The following is a 25,269-nucleotide window of genomic DNA, read 5'->3' on the forward strand; positions in this document are numbered from 1 at the left end:
TTAAGAGGAAGCAAGTTATAAAGTAAATATGAATTCCGTGTAATCCACATGGAATGGATTCAGATAGAGCTATCCCTACATTAAAAGTGCAATTTAATCTGAGGCTAAAGATTTCCACAAAAGCATCAATGAATTGTTTGTTTTCCAGTTTTTCTTCTACTTACATTATTTCTGCCACAAAAGCTCTGTAACAGAGACCAGCCCTTCACACAAGAGTAAATAAACATGGCTGTCTCCTAAGGGAAAACAAAAGTATGCAGTCTTCTCCACAAAACCTTCCCTTCCTCCTGCAGTCAGGGAAAGGCACATCTCCAAGCCCAGCTTTGAAAAAAATCTATTTTAGTAAAATGGATTCTAAACCACTTTTGGTGGTTAAAAGGAGTCCTGAATAAAGGAAAACAAGACTAATAAAATAGTCTTGCTTAATAGTCCTGTTTAATAAAACAGGACTAAGGAGCAAAGTTCTCTTTTCAGTTTCTTTAAGCTGTACCAGGGAAACACAAAAAGAGCTGAGAAAAGCATGCAGGTCTGCCAACAGCTGCCTGTGATTCCTGCTCCTCCTCATCACATCCCAATCATGTGCACAGCTTCCAAGCTCCAGAAGAGGACAGTGGTCTTCCAGGGCCCAAGTCCCTGCTCATTTGATGACAGCAGAGGGGGAGCCTGCATAAGCCCATGTCAGGAAAGGCTGCAGCTCAAGCCCCGTCAGGTGTGAGTGGATCTGCAAATGTGTGTGTGCCTTTATCCAAAGCAGCAAAGCCTCACTGAGCCTGCTCTGCCCACACTGCTGATGAAAGAAAGGGGAAGGCAAACCTCTGCTCATCACTGTGTACAAACATGTTGTGCAAATCAACGTACATGTCAGATACAAACCAGATACACCTGCCTGCTTAATCAAGTATTTTAATGGCATTGCATCTACACCTAACCTTTCGGGGAATGTGGGGACAGAAAGAGACAGGCTTACAAGAAATGCCAATAAATAATTTAATTTAGGGAGGCATGTGTCAGACGACTTGTTATAACTAATGGGTTAGGCTAATGCGTTACGACATTTTAAATTCAAGATAGGTGTTACCTGCAGAGGATGACAGTAATATTAGTAATTTGTTTGTCTAAGTCCAAACGTATTTTATGTAAAACTGTGTGTTTCTATAGATGATGATTCTATAAGCACTACCTCAGAAGACCGATCTTGTACACCAGTAGGAAAACGAATGGTTGGAACAGGTGAGTATTCATTCCCATGCATTTATTCAGAAACAAAATTGTATTGTAGCTGCAGTACCAAAGCTGGAGCAATCAGATCTCTCCTGTAAACACAGCTCTACTTTTCTGGTTTTCACTCCAGTCTAGCTTTATCACTAAACTTAAAAATTAGTTTCGTAGCTCTGTTTCCAGTTGTGAGCAAAACTTGCAGTAATACTGTGATTCAACTATGAATTCTGTAATTATCTGATGAGCAGCATCTGCCTACTTCTGAGTATGTGGGTAAGATTTTTTTCTTCTATTGAATCTCCAGTACCATTTTCATTTGTATGATATTTTGCCTCTCCTTTCTAATTTGAAAGTATGCTGGAAAGTCATTTTCTTACCAATGCTGACATTTTGTTGCTTTAAAGGTCCATAGCTTTTCTACATGTAGCACTTGGATATATCTGTCAGCAACAAAATTACACTCAAAATGTGAAATTTCAGGTCCCCTTTAAGAAACAAGAGAATTACCTTGCTACATATTTTTCATACTTTAAAAAAAAAAATTGAATCATGTGCATTGTAAAGTTAAAAGATTTTCATAAGGAGATATTATTATAAACATTAACTGATCCTTGTTACCAAATCATTAGCTACAATTACATGTTATTGTATGTATATTCAGCAATATTCCATTGCTGTTTTATTTATATTTTCAGACAATCACATGCCCTTGGAAGAAGCACAAAATCACTTTAAAGTTATTACAGTTAATGATACTGGAGCAGGAAAACACTGGAGTGATAATGAAGTCAGAGCTCTGATAAACATATGGTCAGATGAAAAGATACAACAAATGCTTGAAGGAGCCACAAGAAATAAGGAAATATTTGAGGAAATTGCCAGAAGATTAATGAAACGTGGTATAGACAGAGACTGGAAACAATGTCGCACAAAGTACAAGAACCTAAAATATGAATACCGGGCACTGCAGAAGGAAAATGAGCACCTTGGCAGTCCCAGGAGAAAAATGAGATTTTATGATGAAGTTGACTGCATCTTAAGAAGACAGCCTCTGGGTCCCTCCAGCTGGGGATGTGAAAGTTCAAGTCTCCTATCAGGTACTAAAAATTTCAGTGCTGAGACAAAGCACTTAAAATGAAACGCAGAAGTTGATTTTTGACCCATGCTGGAGGGGTAAAATGGGTGGCTGGAATGGGAGGGAAAATAACTGAAGAACCTGTATCTGCATGGTCATATAGGCAATACCCAGCAAACTGACACAATCTTTGAAGGAGTTTCAAAGTGAGAACATTAACAAAAAGTGAAAGCACATGAAGTTGGTGCTGAGACCAACTGTAGGAAATTCAGTAAGGCCAAGTGTCGGGTCCAGCATTTTGGTCACAACAACCCCAGAGAATGCTACAGCCTTGGAGAAGAGTGTCTGGAAAGCTGCCTGGCAGAAAAGGACCTGGGTGTATTGATTGGCAATCGGCTGAATATGAGCCAGCAATGAGCCCAGGTGGCCAAGAAGGCCAATGGCATTCTGGCTTGTATCAGAAACTGTGTGAACAGCAGGACTGGGAAAGTGATCCTGCCCCTGTACTCAGCACTGGTGAGGCTCCACCTCGAGTACTGTGTTCTGTTTTGGGCACCTCAGTACAAAAAAGACATTGAGGTGTTGGAGCAAGGGCAACAAAGCTGGTGAAGGGTTTGGAACACATCCCCTGTGAGGAGTGACTGAGGGTGTTGGGGATGCTTAGTCTGGGGGAACAGAGGCTGAGACCTTATCACTCTTTACAAATACCTGAAAGTAGGTTGTATTGAGAGTGGGGTTGGTCTCTTCTCACTGGTGACAGATGACAGGACAAGGAGAAATGGCCTCAAGTTGCATCAGTAGAGATTTAGTTTGGATATCAGGAGAAACTTTGTCACAGAAAGGGTTGTTAAGCACTGGAACAGGCTCCCCAGGAAGGTAGTTGAGTCTCCATCCCTGAATGTATTTAAAAATTGTCTGGATGTGGTGCTTAGGCACATGGTTTTATGGTGGGTCATCAGGAATAGGGTAGCAGGGTTAGGATGAGGTTGGACTTGATGATCTTGAAGGTCTTTTCCAGCTTGAGAAATTCTGTGATTCCAAGTGTTCAATGTTATTTGATGAATCTTAGTGCTTTTGGAAGCTGAAGTGAGATAGAGTGAAATGGTGCTAGAAAATGTGGCAGGTTTTAGAGGTGCTCTAGCAAGCATGGAGAAGTCTTATGGATAGAGAGCGGCAAGCTCATACCATCTTAGAACTGTGGAAATCTGTAAATATCAAACCAAGTACAAGTACTCCAAAGAAAGGCAACCTCACTGATTCAGTTCACCCTATAGTCAAGAGAGAGGAGAATCCAGGACAGTGCTGTTTATCTGAGCACTTGTACTTATTAATTTTGCTAAAGAAGAATCAGTTTTCTAAATAGAGTTTGCTCCTATTTTAGTATCAAAAGACCTCTGATCTGCTAGCCTTGTGTCTGCTTTAAGGGTTCTCCTGTCTGGCCAACTGCTCCAGCTCTCAAGAGCACCTGCCCCTCCAGGCAGATCAGGTGTTCTTGTAGAAGCACCTTCACTGCCACAGCTTAGAGCTCAGTGAGTTATAGTAAACCAGAACTAATTAATTCTGATTTTTCTCAAGATGTCATATAGTAATTTGCAATATCATAAAAGGTTAAGATTTTGAACCATTTCTGCAGTAGAGGCCAGACAGACAGCTTAGCCAGAAACCACTGGAGCCATCCTTATACCAGCTGTCCTCAGTCATGAATCAGAGCTCTAAGGGAGGGTCCAAGGGAACCATATGGTGGTGCCATTAGCTGGACTGACAGTGACACAGCCATATGCTGACACCACCACTTCTCATCTGCCTCATTCTTGTGCTTGATCACATTCTTAAGACAGATACTTTATTCCAAATCCAGAAACTAAAGATAGTACTGCTCATTTCTGCTCTCCATTAATGGAATTTGTCAACACCAAGAACATCTGAGGCAACCTGGTTTACATTTTACCATGCTGGAAAAGCACTGTGTAATCTTTGCTGTGAATGTTGACACAAGACAGTAAGGCACAATAACCTTTCAGAAGAAAAGCTTTAGGTTTTGTTTTGTTTGAAGCATCTGACAAATGTCTCCCTCCTGATTTTGTGTGCCAAGGCAGCACCAAACTTTTCTGGAAGATTTCGCATTGTTCCAAAATGCTTGTCTGAGTGCATTTGCTCTTGTAGTGTAAAACTTTTTGGTGTGTGACTGACTGCTTTAAAAACCTCTGCAAAATACTTAAGTCACCTTGCTTTTTTCTTCTAAATTTCAGTGGGAGATGTTGCAGCAAACACAGGATCCCTGAATATCAAGAGAAAAACATGGAATGATGGTAAGAGCCCCTGACTTTTTAAAGTACCTGTACATTGCTGTTGAATTGGATGCCAGATTCTAGCTTCCAGTACTCCAAACAGCTTAAAAAATCCCTTGCACTTAAAACCAAGCTTCAAACCAGCACTCTTATCCTCAACGACCTTCAAAACAAGAGCACTGGTAAAATGTGAACCTAATGAAAGCTGCAGTTTCTATTTTTCAGTCCTCATCCCTTGTACAAATGTCGTAAATATCAGGAAATAGTTATTTTACTGATAAGAATCTAGTGCAAGGAAAAGATAAAATAATATAAAAAGAAGTTGTATAAGTTACCTGTGATGCTTAGAGGAAAATGGGGACAGTATTACAGTCATGGTTGTGGTTTCCTCATACTATTGCTCCAATAAATGAGAGAAATTACATATTTAGACATATATTGTCCAGCAGGTAATATTTAATGTCTAACATGTTGTACAAAAAAAAAGGTTAAGGCAGGTATTTCAAAGTTAATTTATGGTATAGAATCACTAAGAAAGAAAAATGACAGTATGGATAGACTTAAGCAGCATACACTGTGGTACAGGAAAAGTCAGGAGCTTATTTTTCTTCCTGGTAGAATTGTCAGGCTCCGGGTAATCAAAAAGTCAAACAGTGAGGGATGACAAACTTAGTTTTAGGTGAATTACCCCTATTTTTAACACTAAAATGCGGTCTTGTCTACTGACAGATGAAAATAGATCCAAACAGCACAACATTTCTGAATTCAACCTGCTGAGCTCACAAACTACACTAAGAGGACTAACCCAATGTGATTTAAATAGACTCTCTTGCAGAAGGTAGTAGCTAGGCAAAGCTGAAGTTCAAATGAGTGATTTTCACAAGGTCTGATTCATTTCTACCCTTACACAACACCAGGCAACAGCTGCCAAAGGAAGGGCAGCAGTAGGAACATGTAGCACGTGCTGCACTCGGGTGTCAGCAGTTCATTGACTTGTGCGCTCTTGATTTTGTTTGCAGAGGTGTCACCTGTCCCACTTAAGAAGAGTGCTTCTGAAAATACCATACTCCATTTCCAAAAACTATTAACAGAGAGAGTGCACACAGTAACAGAAGGCAAAAAGTTACTGTTAGAAAGGCTTTGTAAGCAGGAAGAAATGCAAGACCTCAGCAGAGCACAGCTGTATGCTGATCCATCAGCCATGCAACAGGTTGGTTTAATGAACTTTCTACAAAAGTAGCATGCAGTGAGATTCCCCCAATGGTAAGAAATTAAATATACTTATTTCTGAGTGTAGGTTTCCCACATGAGTACATGCTTCCTCCCCTTTAATATATTCACCTTCAGTCATTTAAACAAAACCAAGGTATGGGTTCCCATCATAATCCTTAACTATGAGTTTTTAGCAGTGACATCAGTTAGTCTAATAAAAAGTATAGGCTCTGTCTATGTGCCTTGGCTCACCTGCATGCCACAATTAACAGGCTTAATTGAAAGAAAATAACACTTTGATCAAAGAAAACATGTGCTGTTAAAATTTCATCTTATCATTTCCATCCCCATGGCCTTCCTAGCAAGTTAGTCCTCTGCAATTGACCAAACAGCTGAAGCCATAAGAGAACTTCTTTTTGGTTAGGCAAGGTGGTGGGAAAAACACAACACTGAATTCCCTTAGCTGCACTTATGCTCGTCCTGGCCTCACCACCTGCCTGTGCTGGAGTGCAGGACCATCCTCATCTGCCTGCTCAAGGTATGGTGCTGTGCTGCAGTGAACTAGAGAATTCAATGAGCCACAAAAAAAAAAAAAGGGGCCAGGCATGGGTTTCTGGTCCCAGTTTTGTACTGGACAAGCAGTCTGCCTTGTCTGGTAACCAAATGAAGGACAGAAAACATAGGAACAGTGCAGGGAACAATGACATGGTAAGTGACAAATACCATGCCATAACTCATTGTTATTTATCCTACTAGCCACTACTTTATTTTGTAATTGTGTAAGTACTCTACAGCCTATATCTCCTGCAAGGCATGCATTTCCAGGGCTTTACTTGCAGTGTATTCAAGCAGAACAACTTATTTCTGGATCTCAGTCACGTTTGGGCATAAACCTATACAGCTCTGCCAAAGCTAGGCACACAAGGGCACAACTGAAGTCAAATAGTCAAGTCCTTACTCTAGAAGCAGCAACAACAACACAATTGTGTTTTTTCATATACACAAGGCCTAAATTCACAAAATAATACACAATAATACTACTGAATATAACATGCTACAGTTAATTTTTTCTTGCTAATTTTTTAATGATGTTACGAAAGTAAATAATTTTCACCAGGGCAGATTTTATCTGCCATTTTAAAAACAGTTTTGAGAAGTCCAAAAAAGATCACTAGGAAATGAATAGGTTTTTTGAACATACTCATTTATACACTGACACAGACATATGGTTGTTCCAGTGTATGCTAATGCACCACTTTTCACATTTTATATTGGTTTCTCAGTATTAACCTTCTTTGGCTTGTAATACTAGAATCCTCATTAGTTAAAAATTTTTTTTCTTCTCTCTTTGCAATGAATTGGTTCAAAGATTCATCCCTGAATTTGCATCTTACTACTTTTATACAGAACTAGTGTATTTGGTAGGAAAATCTGTCCCTGCCACCTTGGCATTTAGGTATCCTTCTGGAACATGCTAAGCCAGATCAAAATTTGGCCATTCCTAGCAGCAGTAAAATCACAGGTTACTTCTTTTACTTGCAAACAAGAAAATGTGTGATCCAACCTTAATTCACTCTAGTACATTTAAACAGTTTAGTTCAATTAATTTTTTTTAAATAGCTGTACAGAAAATATTATGGATCACTTGCATGTTCTGCTCCACCTGCTCTGTTTCAGGAGTGCAAGGCTGAGGTTGCATAAAGCAGCTAAAGCCAATTTGATAACTCACTGTTACAAGCAGATCTCTTTTTCTTCATGCAGCTCTGAGCAATCTGATGCTTGCTGGATCCCCTGTAAACCAGTTCAGCTCACTAACATGACAGACAACTATCCCAGTTGGAGAAAAAAAAAAGAAAAAAGAGGCAAAGGGTTTTTCTATGTGAGTTAAAGCAGCCCAGCAGGTTCTCAGATATGCCAGTCCTGACTTTGAGTAGCTCAAAGGTTGTTTTTACTCCAGTGTGACTGCCCTCCAAGAAGAAAGGCTTAACCTGAAGCAGGCAGTTAGCACTGCAAAGACAAACTGCACTTAAAATTCTGAGTGATACACAAGGAACCAAATCTTTCCAAAACTTTGTCATTCAGTACAGCATCCCCCAAAACTTTATCTTGTCCCAAGAAATAAAAACCACTTATTTTATTAATTAAAATAAGCAAGTCTTTCAAATATATATGTATGTTTTTAAATGCTGTTGTTCAGAGAGAACTACATAAAAGCACTGAGGTAAAGGATTGTCTTAAATTGTTAGTAGGTCAGAGCAGAGAACTGCAGATCACACTTGCAGTCTCTACTTGGAAACTGCTCATATCAACACTAGAGGGCAGACAGGAAGCAACTAACAGAAAAAAAAATACACAAGAGGCTTCCCAAGTAAAAGTTTTCTTCTCGGAAAACTTCCCAGAGAGGGATTTACCTGACAAAGCAAACATCAAAAGAAATGGATTTCCCTTTGTGGGTTTCCACTTCTATTCTGCCTTATGGATGAAAAGCATAACTTGCTTTCTTGCTGTTTTGTTAGAAAGCTATCTCCTTTCCTGCTTGTTCACATTTATTTTCAGTCAAAGATGGTCAAGTGGTGGGAAGTGCATGAGGCATTTGGCATCATCTGATATTTATGTGCTACTCCCATTTCTACAGATAACAACTACTTGAGTATGCAGGATGCTGAGATAAAGTGGCATCAAGACGACATTTATTCACTAAAATTGTAGTTGTTTCACATCACCTTTCACTTAAAGTCAAAATAACATGAATGTTGCACCTTCAGCATAAGTTTGTCTGCCTCATGGTGACCGCATCTCCTAGGGTAGTGACAGTGGGCTAAACAGAATATCACTAGACTGAAATATTTATCAAAAACAAGCAAACAAATTCAACACACACATACACCCAAAAAACCCAAACCAAAACAAAAAAAACCCTCCCAAAACCAAACCAAAACAAAACAATCCAAAAACCTAAACTTCAAAACCAGCATTAGTTAGTCAAGGTCATCTTTCCAGTGTATTTTTATATCCACTTGATGTTGTGCTGTGGCTCTGCTCTGACCACAGCTTTACATTTATGAGTCACACAATATTTAGTCTAGGCACACTTTTGGGCAAGTTTAATGGAGATAGGGACATCATCTGACATGCCAAATGGTGATGTGTGTAAGCATTATTGTAGAGTAGGAAGGGTTTGGGAGGAGAGGACTTCTTAGACACAAACACAGGTCCACAACATTGTTCTTTTTAGCAGAAAGGCCAGACCAAGTAATTTCCATGTAACTGCTCCTGGGAATATAAATATAAATAATGAAAATGATCCTGCTTAAAATTAAACCCAACACTAACTACTGATGGCAAGAGCAGCAGTCCTATAAAAAAGATCTCTGCTTGTCTCCCTCCTCAGATATCTGAACTATTACCAAGGTGGCAGTCACATTACTGTGAGGGCAAATCTGTCTCTTCCTCAGTTTGCAAAAGGCAATTCTGAAACGTTTGGTGTGTGGCAGATAAATGTCACCACTCAGACCTATATTAAAAGGTTCAATTATTTAAGCACACTCTTTCACTGAGATGAACGGGTCACTTTACTCGCCTTTGACAGGGCTGTTACTCAGGAAAGTCCTCTGAATGCCCCATTTATATTATTTCCTGATAGGCCAAACTATATTTGGGCCAAATGCATGGAGAATGAGCTTCAGGGAGCAGAAATTCTTTTACTCGTTCAGTGACCCACAAGCAGTAACAGCCTCACTCTTGGCTTACAAATCTCTCCCTCCAGACTCATCCTTTGTTCCTTCTCCTGCAGCAAGGTCTCCTTTGTGTTAGCACAAGAACTTATGTGGCCAACTAGTTAACTGACAGAACTGATGTAAATTAAAGCTAACATAATAAAAAGCCCCTCCAAACAACCCTACTTTTTTAAGTTCAAGGAGAGTATCCTACGACATGACATAAAGACCAGACAAGTCAGTTCATTTGAACTGAACCTCCCAACATGAACCTTCTGAGCTGTGTATGACCCTACCTGCATCTATTAGGTTCAGACTTAAGGTATGGGCAGACAAGGCAAGAGAGCAAGCCCGTGAAAATTACTGAAAGGCTATATCATGCCTACATGGGTAGCCTGACTACACTCACTGTGAAGAAAAAAGAACAGTCTCACTCCAACTCCATGGCTAGGTTAATGTAATGGAAAGACTGTTGGCCACAACAAACACAATGGCTGTCTCTGAAATGCTCTCTTGTATATAAATTTCAGCACCGTCTCCCTCCTGCTTTTTCCACTCCTTCTTACACTGTCTCATTTCAGTTGGCTACTCTACATCCAGAGATAAGAGCCGAGACCAAATTGTGACTTATACAGCTAGGAGATCTGAACTTGGTCAGAATAAAAATCTGACTTATCTTCCATTTCCAAAAAAGAGCATGTAGGGACCTGAGCACTGCAGGAAGTTATGTGAAAAACCCGAGCAGATAGAACAGCTGACCACAGCAAAAGGATCTTGCTCCTCCTCTCTTCCTACAGCAGTTAGCTTTGGGGCATCTAATTAAGCTGGGCTGTTAGCACCTAGCAGAACAGAATGGCCTATAAAGGTAAATCAAGAGAGAACTAAAAGAAAAAGTGTTACTGTATTCACATTCAGTGTTTCTGAAAGTACTCGGGAATGTTTTAACAGCACATACAGCATGAATATTCTGGTAAAACAGCATCCAGGCTCAATCTCTAGCAAGACAAACATCTTACCCAATATATTCCTAAGAGAGCTTACATAGAATTATGGTTATTACAAAATATGGCATTTAGACAACTACAACTTTTAACACAGCAGTTCTTGTATCTGGGGAGGAGGGTAAGCTGAGCTCATAATGGGTTCTTGAGATGAAATTATGAGGTAAATACACTACATATCAAAAATATTACCTATACCATATGCATGTTCCTCACAGAATTCCCATCCAAATTGAGAATATTGGCAATTTCAAGTTTTTTGTTTGAAAGCTACCAATAGCTTGCTAACAGCCTTTGTAGCCAAGAGGTTGTGTCTAAATGTTAACAAACGCTTCCACTATGATATATTGATTGTAGGGATTTGGAAGGATGGCTAATGGGAAGCAATCAGTAATTTTATTAGATTGAAAGAGAAGTAAAAAACCTTAACTTACACTGGTAATTATTTGGGTTCTGCTGTGTGGATTTTAATACCAGACAGTAACAAGAAAAGTAACAAAAAAGCATGCTAGCCAAGCCTCCACTCTCCCATTTACTTTGATTCTTCTGACAAATTCCATACACAGACTCAGCTAAGCTGTGACAAGAAGTATTCCCTGACTTAACAGGACTTCCACCTGCACAGAAAAGGCCTTTTTAAAGAGCTTTTCTTAAAGTCAGTACTCAGTTTACAGTACACAGTATTACTGCCAAAAATATTTTACAGGGAATTTTGCAAGAAGTTAACAGAAATCACAGAAATTCCTAGATTAACTCTGTGAATTTGTCCTGGTCAAGGACTCAAATGACGTTTAATAGATTTGTTAACTCAATGCACTCCTCCCTCTCTCACCGCCCCCAAGAAAGTCCTCTCCTTACCAATGAGCTCTGACTCTATTTTGGCATGCTGGCAGTGGATTTTGCAGTGACTGCATTCCCTGACTTACAAATTGTAAAGATTATTTGGAACATCCACTTTTAAGCCTTTTGAATGTGGATGCCAGAGTAATAGCATTAGCTATAGCAGCTTGAAAGTTTCAAACAGAATGAAATTACACTAGGAATACAGCTATAAGGTGTGTAGAAATCAGATGAAAACCACTTAAAAATGGTCTCAAATTAAGTGGTACAATGTTCTTAGTGTAGAATGCCTTGATTAGCCTGTGAATAGGAGCATACTACATAATTCTCATTTTAAATCACAGTTCACCATTATAAAGTCATGTTCTAATTTTTGCTTCAAAAATGTGAATTTAAGCCTCAACAATTTAGCAGCTGCTTCATAATTACAAACCAAACCAAACAAAAAAGACAACAACAAAAAAAAACCTTTTTAAAGTTGGTGCTTATATCAAAACAGTGAAATTCCAAGTGTTTCTTCTGGGCCTGATCCAGAATCTTGCTTAGAAATGCACACTGATTTTTCATACAGAATCCTCAGTGAAACAATGAGCACTACTCAAACTCAGCCATTGAACACTTGTTTAAAGATTTTGGTGGCATTACAAACATTGTCACTGAAGTAAAGATGCTGTTACATCTTTTTAACACTGTTAAACTATCAAATAATTCTAGGCCGTTTATGAGAAACACTGAAGTCCTTCACATTTCTGCAACAAACTACATCAGAACATGAAGTACAAAGAATTTCTGCTGCATGTTTTTGTGGCATTAAAAATGCTCTGGATCTTCATCTATAAAGATGAGATTTGAAAGACCAGAAATTGGGAACATGTTCCAAAGAGCTGCCTCTTTTTTGTGCATAAGTCATGTCAAAAATGACTTGAATATTCTGGTTCTTAAAATGCAAGATGAATTAAGGGCCAAATTCTGTAATTTGATTTATTGCACAGGACTAATTTGCATATACAAGAATCTAAGGTCATTAGTCATTGCCTAAACATTTTATTAATGTGAAGGTGAGGTCTAAGGACTACTTTCTGTAGTGGCAAATCAAATTTCTGTTAGTCACCTAGGCCGTATTGGGACTGCTCACTAAAATTTACCACACCTTTCTATCATATTTACTTATTTTTAGAGAAATGTGGCAAAGAGTCGCTTCTTAAGTTTTTATGTTTAATAGAACAGGCCTAGTGAAATATATTGATACAGATAATGCTAAGAAGAAAAATAGCTGTTATCCTATTGCTTCTGAGTAGATGCCACCTTTTCTGAAACGAAAAGTAGGAAAAATGCAGAGGTTAAGCAAGAAACATTAAAGACAGAAATGGGAACATTAATATCTCAGCTGTTTAATCGAATTGCCTTGAGTGCTTGCAGAGGTAGGTACCTAATGGAACAGACTGTTTCACTTTACAGATGCAATGTTTACATGTCTAAAAAACTGTCCCCTAAAAATGTTGACAACTATTGAGTTAGAAGGTAAGACATAAGAGATAGTGGATGTATTCCTTTAGATGTGTATCTTCCTGTAGAACTTGTGAATTGCTTACAGTTTCCATCACATTAGTATCACTGTCTACAGTTGCATCCTCCACAGAGGATATTTGCTATCAAAGCTCATGAGAATCATATACACTTGTCAAGTGCCCATCAGAAAAAAAAAAAAAAAGTGCATTGAAAAAAAACCATAAAATAAGGTTGCAGTAAAAATTGCAAAATTAAAATACATCAATCACTTTATTTCCAACCAAGAAACTCCAGGTCCATCAGTGTAAGCAAAATGAGGTAAGAATTTTTTTTCAAGCCTCTTCACAGGAAAAATTGGAAAACCTAAAATGAGATTGCTGATTACATAGCTTTTTTCCTTGGATTCTCAGCTCTATTACTCCTAATAACAAACGTTTTTGATGGACACTGGCAAGTATATATAGTTTATGAATGATGCACATGCAGCCCAAAGAAAATCATGAGTCATGAAGGGATGCAGCATTTTACCAGTGAAAGTATATGAAATTCAGCCCTAAAACCCCCACAAAAATCTCAATGTGAACATTTTCCTATTATTGGTCCAAAACACTTTCAGAGGAACCTTTACATGTCTGTGACCTCAAAAAAAGGAAGAGCAAATAATTTTCTCTCTTCAGTGTATGCATACTTAAAGAAACCTACTTCCCCAAACTGCCAGGAATGGGATTATTTAGCCCAATTTTTGCAAATGGAAAGTCAAGCATAGTATAGAGGCAGCCTGGCATGTACTACAAAACTAGCATGTGCGTGCCGGGCTGCGCTGTGTTCCCACTAGGTGGATGTACCTGCATAAAACCAGTGAAAAATATGACTCGTAAATGTCAGTGCAGAACGTTATTACTTTGAATACCAATCGGAGGCAGAACCCAAAGTTAATTTGGCAGCTCTGCATCCACGTGGATCACAGAGAGAGTCAGCTAGTCTGGTTTACTTCGCGAGAGACACATCAGATAGAAAAGTAAGTTCTATTACCTCACCGTGATGAATCTGAAAAGCCCTGGCTAGCGGGCACCTAGGAATGCTTAGGAACCACTCCGTTTCGGTAGTCTCGACTCGTGTGAATCAAACTTTCTCATGAGCATCTCGAGTCAAGCTAAAAGTGATGCCGGGCCCCGCCGCGACGCCGGCAGACGGTCAGCGTTCCTGTGACACCGCCGCGACGTGGCCGGGTGCCTGGGTGGGAGCTGCGGGCACCAGCCGAACAGCGGGAGCATCCCCGCCACCCGGCCACGCCGTGGTCTCGGCGCACGGCGGCTCCAGGGCACCCGCGGGACGTGCATAAACGCGGGCGGGCGGCGCGGCCCCGCGCAACAGGGGCGGATGCGACCCGAATGCAGCCCAGCTCCAAAGCACGCCCGGAGCCGCTCCTTCGACGGGGCCGGCCCGGGAGGGCGGGAGGCGGCGGGGAGTCAGGAAGGGACGGGACGCCTCGGAGCGGGCAGGCCCCCGGCCGCGCCGCTGCCCTCCCAGCCCGCTCCTGCCGCCACCGCACCGGCGAAACGGGGCCCTCCGGGCTGCACGTGCCGGCGCGGGGCCCCGGCGACCCCCGGCGCGGCGGGGGCTGCGGCTGCGGCCCGCACATGGCCGGTTTGAGACGGCGGCCCCGTCCATCCCGCTGCTGAACCCCAGTGCCCCTCACCCCGTACCTGTGCTGCAGCCCCACCAGCCCCAGCGTGATCACATGGGGCACGTCCAGCTCCGTGGGCCACAGGCCGGAGGCGATGCAGCCGAACACGCCGCATTCCTCCCGGATGCCCAGCTCCTCCAGCTCCATGGCGCGGGCAGCACGTGGAGGCGGGCGGCACGGCTCCGGCTCCCGCTCCCTGTCCCGCTCCTGCTCCCGGTCCTGCTCCCTGTCCCGGTCCTGGTCCCGCTCCCGCTCCTGGCCCCGCTGTGGCGGCTCCCGCGCGCTGCTGCCGGCGCCGCGCGCAGACAACAGCGCCGCGCTGCGCGGGGCCGCCGGTACCCTGCCGGGGCGGCCTCCCTCATTTACATACGGGGGGGCACCCCCGGCCCCCACGCCACCGCCTCGCCCGTCCCTTCCCCGCCCCCTGCCCCGCTTCCTGCCAGGCCCGCGACCCCGAAACCGCTGCCCCCGCGGGGCGTGCGTGTGTGTCTGAGTGTGTGTGTTTGCCTGTGGGGTGGGGGGCATGGGGGTGTCGGGGGCCGGGCGCTGCGCGGCGCCGGCATTGGCCAGGAAGTGGGCCGGGGCCGTGTTTGCACGGGGGTGGAGATGGTTGGGAAGAGGGAGTTGGGGGCGGGGGGAAGGGGAGAGGCCGGAGTTCTCACGGGGGGCTTGGCGGGGCGGAGAGGGGTGCGGGACGTCCTCGCTGCATTGGGCGGCGATTGGCGGGCGGCGCCGCTCTCCGCTGCCCCGCCTGCCCGCCCCTTCCGCCAGCCCCTTCTTACCCCGGTGGCGGGGCTCGGCCGTCTGTGCTGAGGGTCTTTCCTGTGCCTTAGGTGCCTGCAGCTGCTCCCGCCACCGGAGCCATGGCCCCCGCTTCAGGTAATTGCTGTCCCCCCGCAGGACACGCCGCGGGGTCGGGCGCCGTGTGGGGCCGGTAATAGTCGCGGGAGGTGTGGGTCGGGGATGCCATTCCAAAGGGGCCTGTGCCCGCTCAGACGGGCTCGGCGTGTAAGTGCCGGGGAGCGAACTTCTTCCCTGCGAAGTTTCAATCTTTTGTCTTAAGTGGCCGCGCAGAGGCCGGGGGTGGGGGGTGTCACGGCTTCCCCCCATCCCCTATCCATCCGAAACTTTTTAGCTTCACTCGCGCCGTTTGGCTCCCTGAGCTTCATGTTTGTCCCGAAGCTAAAAAAAACAAAAAAACAACCGGTGGAAGCGGCGAGGCCTCTGCTGGCACCACCTCAGGTTCCCGACCGCCGGCGGCCAGAGGAAACCGGTGCCGGTGTGGGGGCGAGCGGAGGAGCGCAGCGCTGCCTCCGGCGAGGAGCTTCCCGCCGTGACGGGCGGCATCCCGCCTGGGGCTGGAGCCGCATGTGCCCCGGTGCTGGGCGATCGCTTTTCCCCTGGCTGCTTGGAGGGAAACTTGACCGAATCGCTCCGTGACGGGGCTTAGCACGTGCTCCTCGTGGGCATGGGCTGCAGCGTGGGGACCTGCGGGGCCGCGCAGTGCGCGCAGCTCGTAAAGTATGCGAACTTGGTATGAAAAAAAAAAAAAAAAAAAAAAAAAAAGTAAAAAATTTCCTTAAGTCTAAACACGGTTTTATTCATTTAGACTTGAAACTCGGTAAAAAAGTTAATGAAGGTAAAACGAAAGAAGTGTACGAGCTGCCAGATATCCCGGGATGCGTTCTCATGCAGTCAAAAGACCAAATAACAGCGGGAAATGCAGCCAGGAAGGACCGAATGGAAGGGAAGGCTGCCATTTCCAATACTACAACTAGCTGCGTGTTTCAGTTGCTTCAAGAAGCTGGTAAGTGTTTCAATGGAAGAATATACGTCCCTGCATATTATAGACATTGTTACAAAACGTTATTGTTTCTCTGTGTTGGCCTATTCTGCCTTGAGGTTCTGAATTGGGGTTTTTTGAGTGCTTTTTTTAGATTAGCTTTTTAGTTATGCTTTTTCCTGGGTGGGCAGATTGCTCATTTGGAACATGAAGTTGTGTGAAGCAATCTTCTAATCGCAGATAACACTTCAATGGTTTCTACTGCTTGTTTGGACACACCCCTGGTCCTCCCCTCCACTTGTCGGTTTTTCCGTGCGCCCACGCCTCTTTTTCTGTACTACCGGGTAGAGTGCATCTCTCCTTTCTTACTACATCTGCTTGCACAGAAGTTACTGGTAGCTTGTGGCAGTACCAGGCTGCGTCTAAACTGTGAAATTTCTGTATGAATGTTAAAATTAGTGTAATTTTATATTAATAGAACACAGAACTGTGAGTAGAGAGAATAAATTTTTGTATGCTTCCTATGTGAACACTTATGAGGACTACATCACAAACACATGCATCTGTAAAAAATATTTTTGATGCTAGAAGCAAGCTTTTGGGGAGTACATAACAAATTGGAGTCACTCAAGTAAGATTTGCACCACACTTCCTAAAATGGAACCAGTAGCTTTGTTTTGAGAAAGAATTTAAAAGTGTCTTTGAGAAGTCTGCAAGTTGCAGAGAGGGGTTTGTACTGGTGGTTTTCTAACTTGAGTCTGCAAACCAGACCATAATACAGGCACCAGTAAACTTAATGAAGACCACTTACAGCTGCATGCTCAATGCACTTTAAATCATTTGCACAAAAATGGCTTCAAGTACTAGCAGGGTTACTGTAAAAGTTGTATCATCTGTTATAAGGTGTGGTGATAATTCTCACAGTCAAACAGTAAAGTTGTAGCATGTTTTATATGTGAGGAAGAGAAAGATGGTTTCTATAGAGTTGGATCTACTTGTATTTCTGTGCAAGTAGTTCTTACAAGGTGGGCTGAGAAAGATATATGAAGTAATTCAGTATAATTCTCAGTCACTGTCTTTCTTTGGAAACCTGTTGTGAATACAATACAAAGAAGCCTTTCCCATTATATTTGCAGTTAAGACTACCAGTTTTTATTTAGGAACAATTATTGAGATGGTTTTCCCAATTCTTAAATGACAATAGGGAAGATAACAAAAATATTTAATATCTTAACAGATAAGAAGCTATGCTGTAGATATCTCAAAGATCCTCAGATGGCTTGTACTCAAAGTGCTGTGGAAAAAATAAACTGCATCTGCATTTTAAAGCAACAAAAGAAGTTTCAGGGTTCTTCTCCAGTTTGCTTGATTAGCATAAATTGCAGATAACAGGAGCACCTTATTGTAGAAGTAGTTTGTTTGCTTTGCGCAATTCTTCTTAACCTACTGTTTCCGAGGTGATGATTTACCAAGTTGTTAAAGTTTCTCTCCCATTTACAATGGAGGTAATGTGAGCCCTTCAAAAGCATGCATTTGCACTGCTGACATGTAGTAGTAAGCCTGAGAAGTCACTTAAATGGGCGGTAGATTACTTAAATCATCATGCCCTTAAGGGCAATGCAATCAAGTCTGAATAGTATATGTTAATACTGTATTTTAAGACTCCCAATTCTTCCTTTAGGATTCTGAAAGTGGAATGGAATAGAGCTACTTCTTAGTTTGACTATATGCATCTCTTTTGTCTTCTGTTTCCGGCAAACTGTGCTTGACAATTGTTTTGCTGTGGAGGGGAGCAAGGTGGGACTTTTCTCAAGACTGAAACTGAAAGAGCCATTTTGCAGCATTGCCCATCTGCATGTGTTGGCTGTCCCTGTTTAATGTGGGTTCCTTTTAGAATTATGCAAGATAATCGACCTGCTGAGTGTGTGCATGCACTTCTGAGTTGTAATGGTTTTTGCCTTACAGACTAAGATCTACTGCCCTAAATAAATGTTAGTTTGCAACTGAAAGGGAGGATTAAGTCATTCTCTTCCCCACCCTATCCTCATTGTCATTTAGTACTTGTCAGTACTAAAGACTGACTCCGGAGCTCCTTTGAAAGCCTCCCAATTGTTGTTCCATGTATGATGGATCTTCCACCAGAGAGCTGGTTGGGTACTTGGTGGCTGCTAACTTTTGTTCAAAACTAAACCACTGTAAGGAATAATTTTTTTAAAAAAAAAAAGCTCTGGGAAAAATTATTTGAAAAAATAGGATTTCTGATCATAACATAGTTTCTGAGCTACAGAAGAGAGGATTGTCTGAAAACACTGGCAAAATTAATGACTTCTGGAAGAGAAATGATCTCATTAGTGTTTACAAGGCCAAAATGGGCTTTAAATGCCCTGAAGAGATTCAGTGTGTGTCCTGTAAGTCCAAAGAAGAAATAAATTGGTTGTACTTAAAATTTAAAAAGTTTGACTCTTGTTTCAACTGTGGAGTGTCCCTAGTAATGGAACTAAGCTTCCATCTTTGTATTTAGGAATCAAAACAGCTTTTGTCAGGAAACAGAGTGACACAGCATTCATAGCAGCTCACTGTGAGATGATCCCAATTGAATGGGTGTGCAGGAGAATTGCTACTGGCTCGTTCCTCAAAAGAAACCCTGGTGTCAAAGAAGGATACAGGTTTTACCCACCCAAAATAGAGATGTTTTACAAGGTAAGCTTCCTTTCCTGTAATATTAATCAAATTAAACATAGCTAGAACTCTATCTCCTTCAAAATGTTGACAAGTAAAGCAAGGAGCACTAGTGGCTGACAATCCTCTTGGTATTGATAGTTTTCAGTCCTCATTTTTTCTTATACTCTTGTCCAACAGTGGTTTTGTCTAAAGTGCATGTAATGTAACACTGGCTTACAGGACCATTAAAGACTAACAAGCCAAACTGTACATAAAGCAGAAAAATGTTTTATTTCTAAGGTAGAAGGGCTTTTAGACAGAAGCTTAAGGAATCAGTTGAAACTGATATGCTGATATATTTGAAGAAATTGAAATAATCGGTGCTTTCATGGGCAAGGTAAGTAGCTAGCTAGTCACTTAGGCTTCTGAACTTCCTTGGGATTGTGTGCTGAAAGAAGTGTCTTGTGAATTATCACCTAAAGTGTTGCTTGTAGTGTGCATCATCACCCCTGAGGCATTGTCCAAACATGAAATGTTTTTAAAAATATTCAGGTGTTAAAAGAAAGTGTTTTCAATATTGCTGTCATTTTTTTTGTGTGCTAACCATAAAATACTAGTTTAAAGCCTGTATTTGTGGGTTAAAAAAAACAAAACTAAAACAAAAACTAACAACACCAAAAAAAACCCAAACAAAAGAGACCACAAAAACTCAAGCAAAATCTAGTAATATCTTATAATAGTAATTTTCATCTTACAGCAAGCTTAAATTACATGATGTGTATGTTTATTTTCTTAACAGGATGATGCTAATAATGATCCACAGTGGTCTGAGGAGCAGATAATTGAAGCAAAATTCTGTTTTGCTGGACTTACTATTGGCCAGACTGAAGTGGATATTATGGCTCGTTCCACTCAAGCTATTTTTGAGATCCTGGAAAAATCATGGCAGCCTCAAAACTGCACCCTGGTAGACCTAAAGGTATAAGAATATGGTTTCTCACAATCCTGGTTTCAACAGGAAATCTATTACTGTGTAGTTCCTAAAATTAGAATTCTTACTCTCTTTGTAGATTGAATTTGGGGTTAATATTCTGACAAAAGAAATTGTTCTTGCTGATGTAATTGATAATGATTCATGGAGACTGTGGCCATCAGGAGACAGAAGCCAGCAGAAGGACAAACAGGTAGTGTTTTAATCTTTACATTCCAAGTCATTTGGAAGGAGAATGAAGAAAGAACCCTACAGTTAAACATCTGCTTTCAGAGTGTCTTTTTCTACATAGTCTTATCCTGTTGCAGAGTAGCTCATAGGGTACCTAATGTCTGATCCTGTTTTAATTAAATACTTAATTATCTGGTTTACGCTAGTAAAAATTCCTCTACCCCTGTGTCTTCCTTAGGAATACCCAACAGCACTAGTGACTAGAGCTGTTGTAATGAAGTGAGCAGCTTCCAGGAGCAGTAAGAATTTCTGACTTGTGCAGATAATAAAACAGCTGCACAGTAGATGGGTAGGAAGAACAGAAGCTGTGGTTCTCAAGTCTTCCTTCAAGTTTCCCAGTTTATGCAGAGGGTAGTAGAGGTTGGGGAAACATAAGAGGGATCTGCATGGAGGTTGCTTTTCTTCATTAACTGATTTGGTTAAGATAGAAGAAGGGGTATTACTTTTAAATCGGGAAGCAGAACTGCTCTCTTGTTTACCTCAGTGATATAGCAGCATGCTTGACTGAATTGCTCTGATGAGCTTTTGCTCATCTCCCTACATTACAGTACATGATAAGATCAGGCAGAGTCTGGGCTGGTTAGTGTGATGCAATCATGGCATTACAAATCCAGTTTTTAAAAAAGTTGTATGTCTTTTCTTAAATTTACCCATCAGGAAGCTTCCAAAACCTTGACACCTTTGTGCCATGTTGCAAATAGCCATGAATTGTAATGTAAAGGTTGTTTACACCTACTGAGGTGGTTCTTAATTAAACAGCTCTTTCTTGCTTCCATATTTGCTCTCCCTTATATCTATACCAACTCTGTTGTTCTTCCTGTGGAATTGTTAGAAACTGCAGAAATATTAGTTATATATTATTCATATAAATTGTGGCTGCAAAATGAGTGCTTTGTGTATCCAAAACACATTAACTTCAGTACTTTTCCACCTTTTCAGTCCTATCGGGACCTGAAAGAAGTGACTCCTGAAGCACTGCAAATGGTTAAGAGAAACTTCGAATGGGTTGCAGAAAGAGTGGAGGTATCTGTTTTTATGAACAACATACCTAGACTTTGATAATTGCATGTCTTGAACCATGTTGACCACTTTTTCCTCACCCCCTTTATTCTTTTCCCTAGCTGCTTCTGAAAACAAAGAGTCAAGGTAGAGTTGTGGTGTTGATGGGATCTCCTTCTGACCTCAGTCACTGTGAAAAAATAAAAAAGGCATGTGCAACCTTTGGAATTCCTTGTGAGTTAAGAGTGACCTCTGCTCACAAAGGGCCAGATGAAACCCTGAGGATCAAAGCAGAGTATGAAGGTAAATGCCAAAGAACTACTAATTAGGACTGAAAGAGTATCATATTCAAGAAGGACATGGTAACTTATGTAGTTTTTCTGTTTTTTGTTTAATAGAACATCAAGGTGTTGCAATGCAGTTCTACACTTGACTACATTGCCCAAGGCTTTATCATGTTAATACTCTAGCATCTTGCTGGTGAAACAAGGAGTGATAGCTTATTTAGCTGACTCAGAATATTCTTGCATTACTTGCAAAGCAGATGCTTCTCCCATCATGTTTTCCTGCCTGTCTCGTGGCAATAACCTTGGTCGTTGTTTTAGATGCCATGAGAAAAAGGTACTTGATTTAAATTCTTCACCAAGAAATCTTGACATCTCTTCAAAAGCATTTATAGCCTAGCAGAGGAGAGATAAGAACTATTTATTTTAATAGGAGTATACTTTCTCCTTGGTGAAACTACAGATATGGTAACCATAGTTGAGAAAGACTTTGAGGTGAACTGTGCAAGATTTCAGGAAAGGAATGCTTAAAGATGCAGGAGGTTTAATAGCTATCTTCTCTGCAAAGTTACATAGCACCTCTTCCTGTGGTGCTGAGATTTTCTGAGGCAGAGTAAGACATGCTGACTTTAGTTGTGGTACACAGTAGCTGGGGCTTAAGGCTGCAAGATTTAGAAGATATTTCTGTGTAGGGGAAAGTAAGACATAAAATTCTAGTGCTGTGTAACAAAATAGACAAAATAACTGCAAACAGAAATGTGGACTTGCATTAAGTTTCCACAAAAGCAAGTGGTAGAGAACAAGGTGGATTGCTTATTTCTGTCTTCCTCCTTCCCAGGAGATGGAATCCCAACAGTGTTTGTTGCAGTAGCTGGCAGAAGCAATGGTTTGGGGCCAGTAATGTCTGGTAACACTGCTTACCCTGTTGTAAATTGTCCTCCACTCTCAGCTGACTGGGGTACTCAAGATGTGTGGTCCTCTCTCAGACTACCCAGTGGTAAGATCTTCAACTTGTGCTCTTATTCTGACCTAGTTCTGTTTTTGTTGTATTCTAGTGCACATGAACACTCAAACACATGCATGGCAAAACACTGGTAAAAGAGGTGGATCAGGGCTGAACAAAGGCTTCAGAAATATCTTGCATACAGTCTTTGACTTCTATGGCAAAACCCCCAACAGACAGAGCAAAGATTACATAGGAATAATCTTTAGAAAAATTGAAACCTTGGCTTATCCTTGCTAGGTATTCCAGCTTGGAATTGGAATTAGTATTAATGGGGATTTAAATAATTGAATTCTGTTCAGTTCAGAGTTGCTTTTTCCTTATGATCAAAGATAAAAAAAACATCTTTCTCCATACTTAATTTAAGCTTTTACCTACACTATTACTTCAGTGCATTGTTACCTATATGATTTTTAACTTTTTCAGTAACTTGAAGGGGATGCTTGAGAATAAGGAGGCTCACAAGTCTGTTACCTTTGTATAAGGAGAGTCATTTGTTATGTTGGCTTTTGGTTTAAAATGCCACAAAGCAGTCATGTTAGAAGTAGTGGAACACATGACACTTCAGTAGTTTTAAAACTAGATCACATGCTTCTTGGAGGCTGAAATGTATATTGTCTTTAATTGTTCTTCAGTGTTTTGTTTGACTATAAAGCACATTGTGTTAAGTGGCACTCTTCTCTCCAGGTCTGAGCTGTCCTACTACGCTGTCACCTGAAGGAGCTGCTCAGTTTGCTGCCCAGATATTTGGGTTAAACAACCATTTGGTGTGGGCCAAGCTGCGATCAAGCATGCTGAACACCTGGATCTCCTTGAAGCAGGCTGACAAAAAACTTCGAGAGTGTACCTTGTAAGTCATAGTAACAAGTAACACGAGTTATGCAAAAAGAATGGTGTACATATTCAGTCATATCAGGATTTACATTTGGATGAGCTCAAGTCCTGCATCCTTTTTTACAGAAGAAAGCATTGTTATAGCAGCAGATGAAATCTTGTGTCCATCCTTCCCTTGTGTATTTTTTTATAAAACAGCTAAGTAAAAGGTGAGGAAGTAGTATTTTAGATACCTCTTTCTGTTGCTCCAAAATGGGGCTGTTCTGCTTTTTAATGTATACTGTTAACAGGCTATATCAAGAGAATGATTTGGTGCAATTTAAATAGAATTCAACTAGTCTGCTGTATTTCTGTAACAGTAATGTTCTTCCATAGTAATAATGTGTCTTGAACCCTGTTAACTCAACTGGACTGCTATCTAAAGCCAGTGCTGATGCTGTTCTGCTTGCAGTGATGGAATGCTTTCTTTAGCAATAAAATGGCAGCATATGCTATATTAATAGGAAAAGGGGCTGGAAAAATCTTCTCAGAGCCTGAAATAAATACCTGCCTTATTTTAAAAATGTATATGCATACATGTTGGTTTATTTTTAATTGTGTGTGTGTATACATACCCCACTCATACCTTCTAGAATAACACAGTAAAGGTGACACCAATTCTCGTTCATAACAAGCTCTAAATACAAACGTTTTGAGTGAACTGTAACTAGGCTTGTTGCCTGTTTGCTGTGATGCTTCCCTGGTCTAGTTTTTGCCCTTTTAAATACTAGGCAGATCTCTAACTTCAACAGTCATGAAAGGTATAAATGATGTTGTTAAACTATATTATTACATTTCAATAACTAGCTATAGATATCTATTATTTCCTCAAAATTTTTCTATGGAAATTGTACTGAAGCGGGGAATAAATAGTAAAGCAACAAACTACTGGGGGGAAATCCAAGCATGACTGTGTTGTCTTTGCACACTCAAAAGTAGGTATGATTCCTAACAAATATGCAATTACTCAATGTATGTAACATTTATGCTTTTACAATTCTAAATAAACTATCAAATTCAGAGCTTCTTTGTGGAGATCTATTGAGCAAGTATACTTAAAATACCCATCAGCTTTGATAAATAACGTCAAGAGCTTAAGTTTGGCAATAACCTTGTTATAGCTTATACACTAAAACTTACATATATTGTTATTAGCCTATCCTTGAAGCTAGGCTGTGTCAGGAAGCTTTGTAACATACTTGTTTATGACCATCTCGTGGGTTAGGCTTACCCCTTTGTGTGAGTAACTGGATCAAATGCTGGTGCTGGCCTTCTCATTCCCAGGGAAGGATGACATCTTGCATGTAGTTGTATAGAAAAGCTCTAACCAGTGCTCCCAGCAGTGTTCTTGCAGATACACTTCCTCAAAACTGTTTTACAAGCAAGCTAAGCACAACTTTGGTAAATACCTGCATACTTACACTAGCACATCTGAAAGCATGCTGTCAGCTCTTCTAACAAGATAATTGTATTAATTTCAACTAGCAGAAAAATTACTTTGTGAAGAGATGAGTGCTTGTTCATTGTTTGCTTGGGTGAGTGAATTGGATAATTTCATCTTGTCATCAGACAAGAACCCAAGCCAACAATTGTAAAGGAGAGTGCAGTACTTGGTGGCAGCACTCTGCTAGCTCAGCTATGTAACAATACATAATCGGAGGGTGGAGTTACACAAGAGGTGAAGGTGTCATTTCCTAGTCTCCTCTACATCCAACACTACATTGGGTGTCAGCTCTGATGGCTAAGTGACCTGACAAGCTTAATAGTCCCTACTACCCTAGCACCAGGATGAGACAGACAACTGCAGTCAGCTATTTGTCTTTCTACCTGCATTGCTGGGTTGTATTGCTATCCAGTCTTCCCATATGAACCATTACTTGTCACTAATTTTTGAGTAT

General features: G+C 41.3%; 2 protein-coding genes across 2 annotated transcripts in view; one reads left to right on the top strand and one right to left on the bottom strand.

Moving 5' to 3' along the window:
* PPAT (phosphoribosyl pyrophosphate amidotransferase) overlaps window positions 1-14,845 on the bottom strand; it is a 48,844-nt gene extending 33,999 nt beyond the window's left edge. Inside the window, exon 1 of the mRNA XM_030449678.1 lies at window positions 14,566-14,845. Within this exon, the coding sequence (XP_030305538.1) occupies window positions 14,566-14,693 (128 nt within the window). The 5' untranslated portion in view covers window positions 14,694-14,845. The remainder of the gene's footprint in view (window positions 1-14,565) is intronic.
* A 138-nt stretch (window positions 14,846-14,983) lies between these two features.
* PAICS (phosphoribosylaminoimidazole carboxylase and phosphoribosylaminoimidazolesuccinocarboxamide synthase) lies at window positions 14,984-24,391 on the top strand. Its single transcript, XM_030449679.1, has 10 exons — window positions 14,984-15,029; window positions 15,380-15,425; window positions 16,156-16,353; window positions 18,851-19,029; window positions 19,790-19,969; window positions 20,061-20,174; window positions 21,152-21,235; window positions 21,334-21,514; window positions 22,334-22,492; window positions 23,186-24,391. Exons 2-10 carry the CDS (start codon window positions 15,410-15,412, stop codon window positions 23,350-23,352), a joined length of 1,278 nt encoding a protein of 425 aa, XP_030305539.1. The 5' UTR covers window positions 14,984-15,029; window positions 15,380-15,409; the 3' UTR covers window positions 23,353-24,391.
* The last annotated feature ends 878 nt before the right edge of the window (window positions 24,392-25,269 follow it).

Source organism: Calypte anna, chromosome 4A, assembly GCF_003957555.1.
Source record: "Calypte anna isolate BGI_N300 chromosome 4A, bCalAnn1_v1.p, whole genome shotgun sequence".
Classification (NCBI taxonomy): Eukaryota; Metazoa; Chordata; class Aves; order Apodiformes; family Trochilidae; genus Calypte; species Calypte anna.

Coding starts and splice junctions, on each gene's coding strand:
- PAICS (XM_030449679.1), top strand. Junction 16,354..18,850: donor TCAGTTGCTTCAAGAAGCTG/GTAAGTGTTTCA, acceptor CTTTGTATTTAG/GAATCAAAACAGCTTTTGTC. Junction 21,515..22,333: donor GATCAAAGCAGAGTATGAAG/GTAAATGCCAAA, acceptor CCTCCTTCCCAG/GAGATGGAATCCCAACAGTG.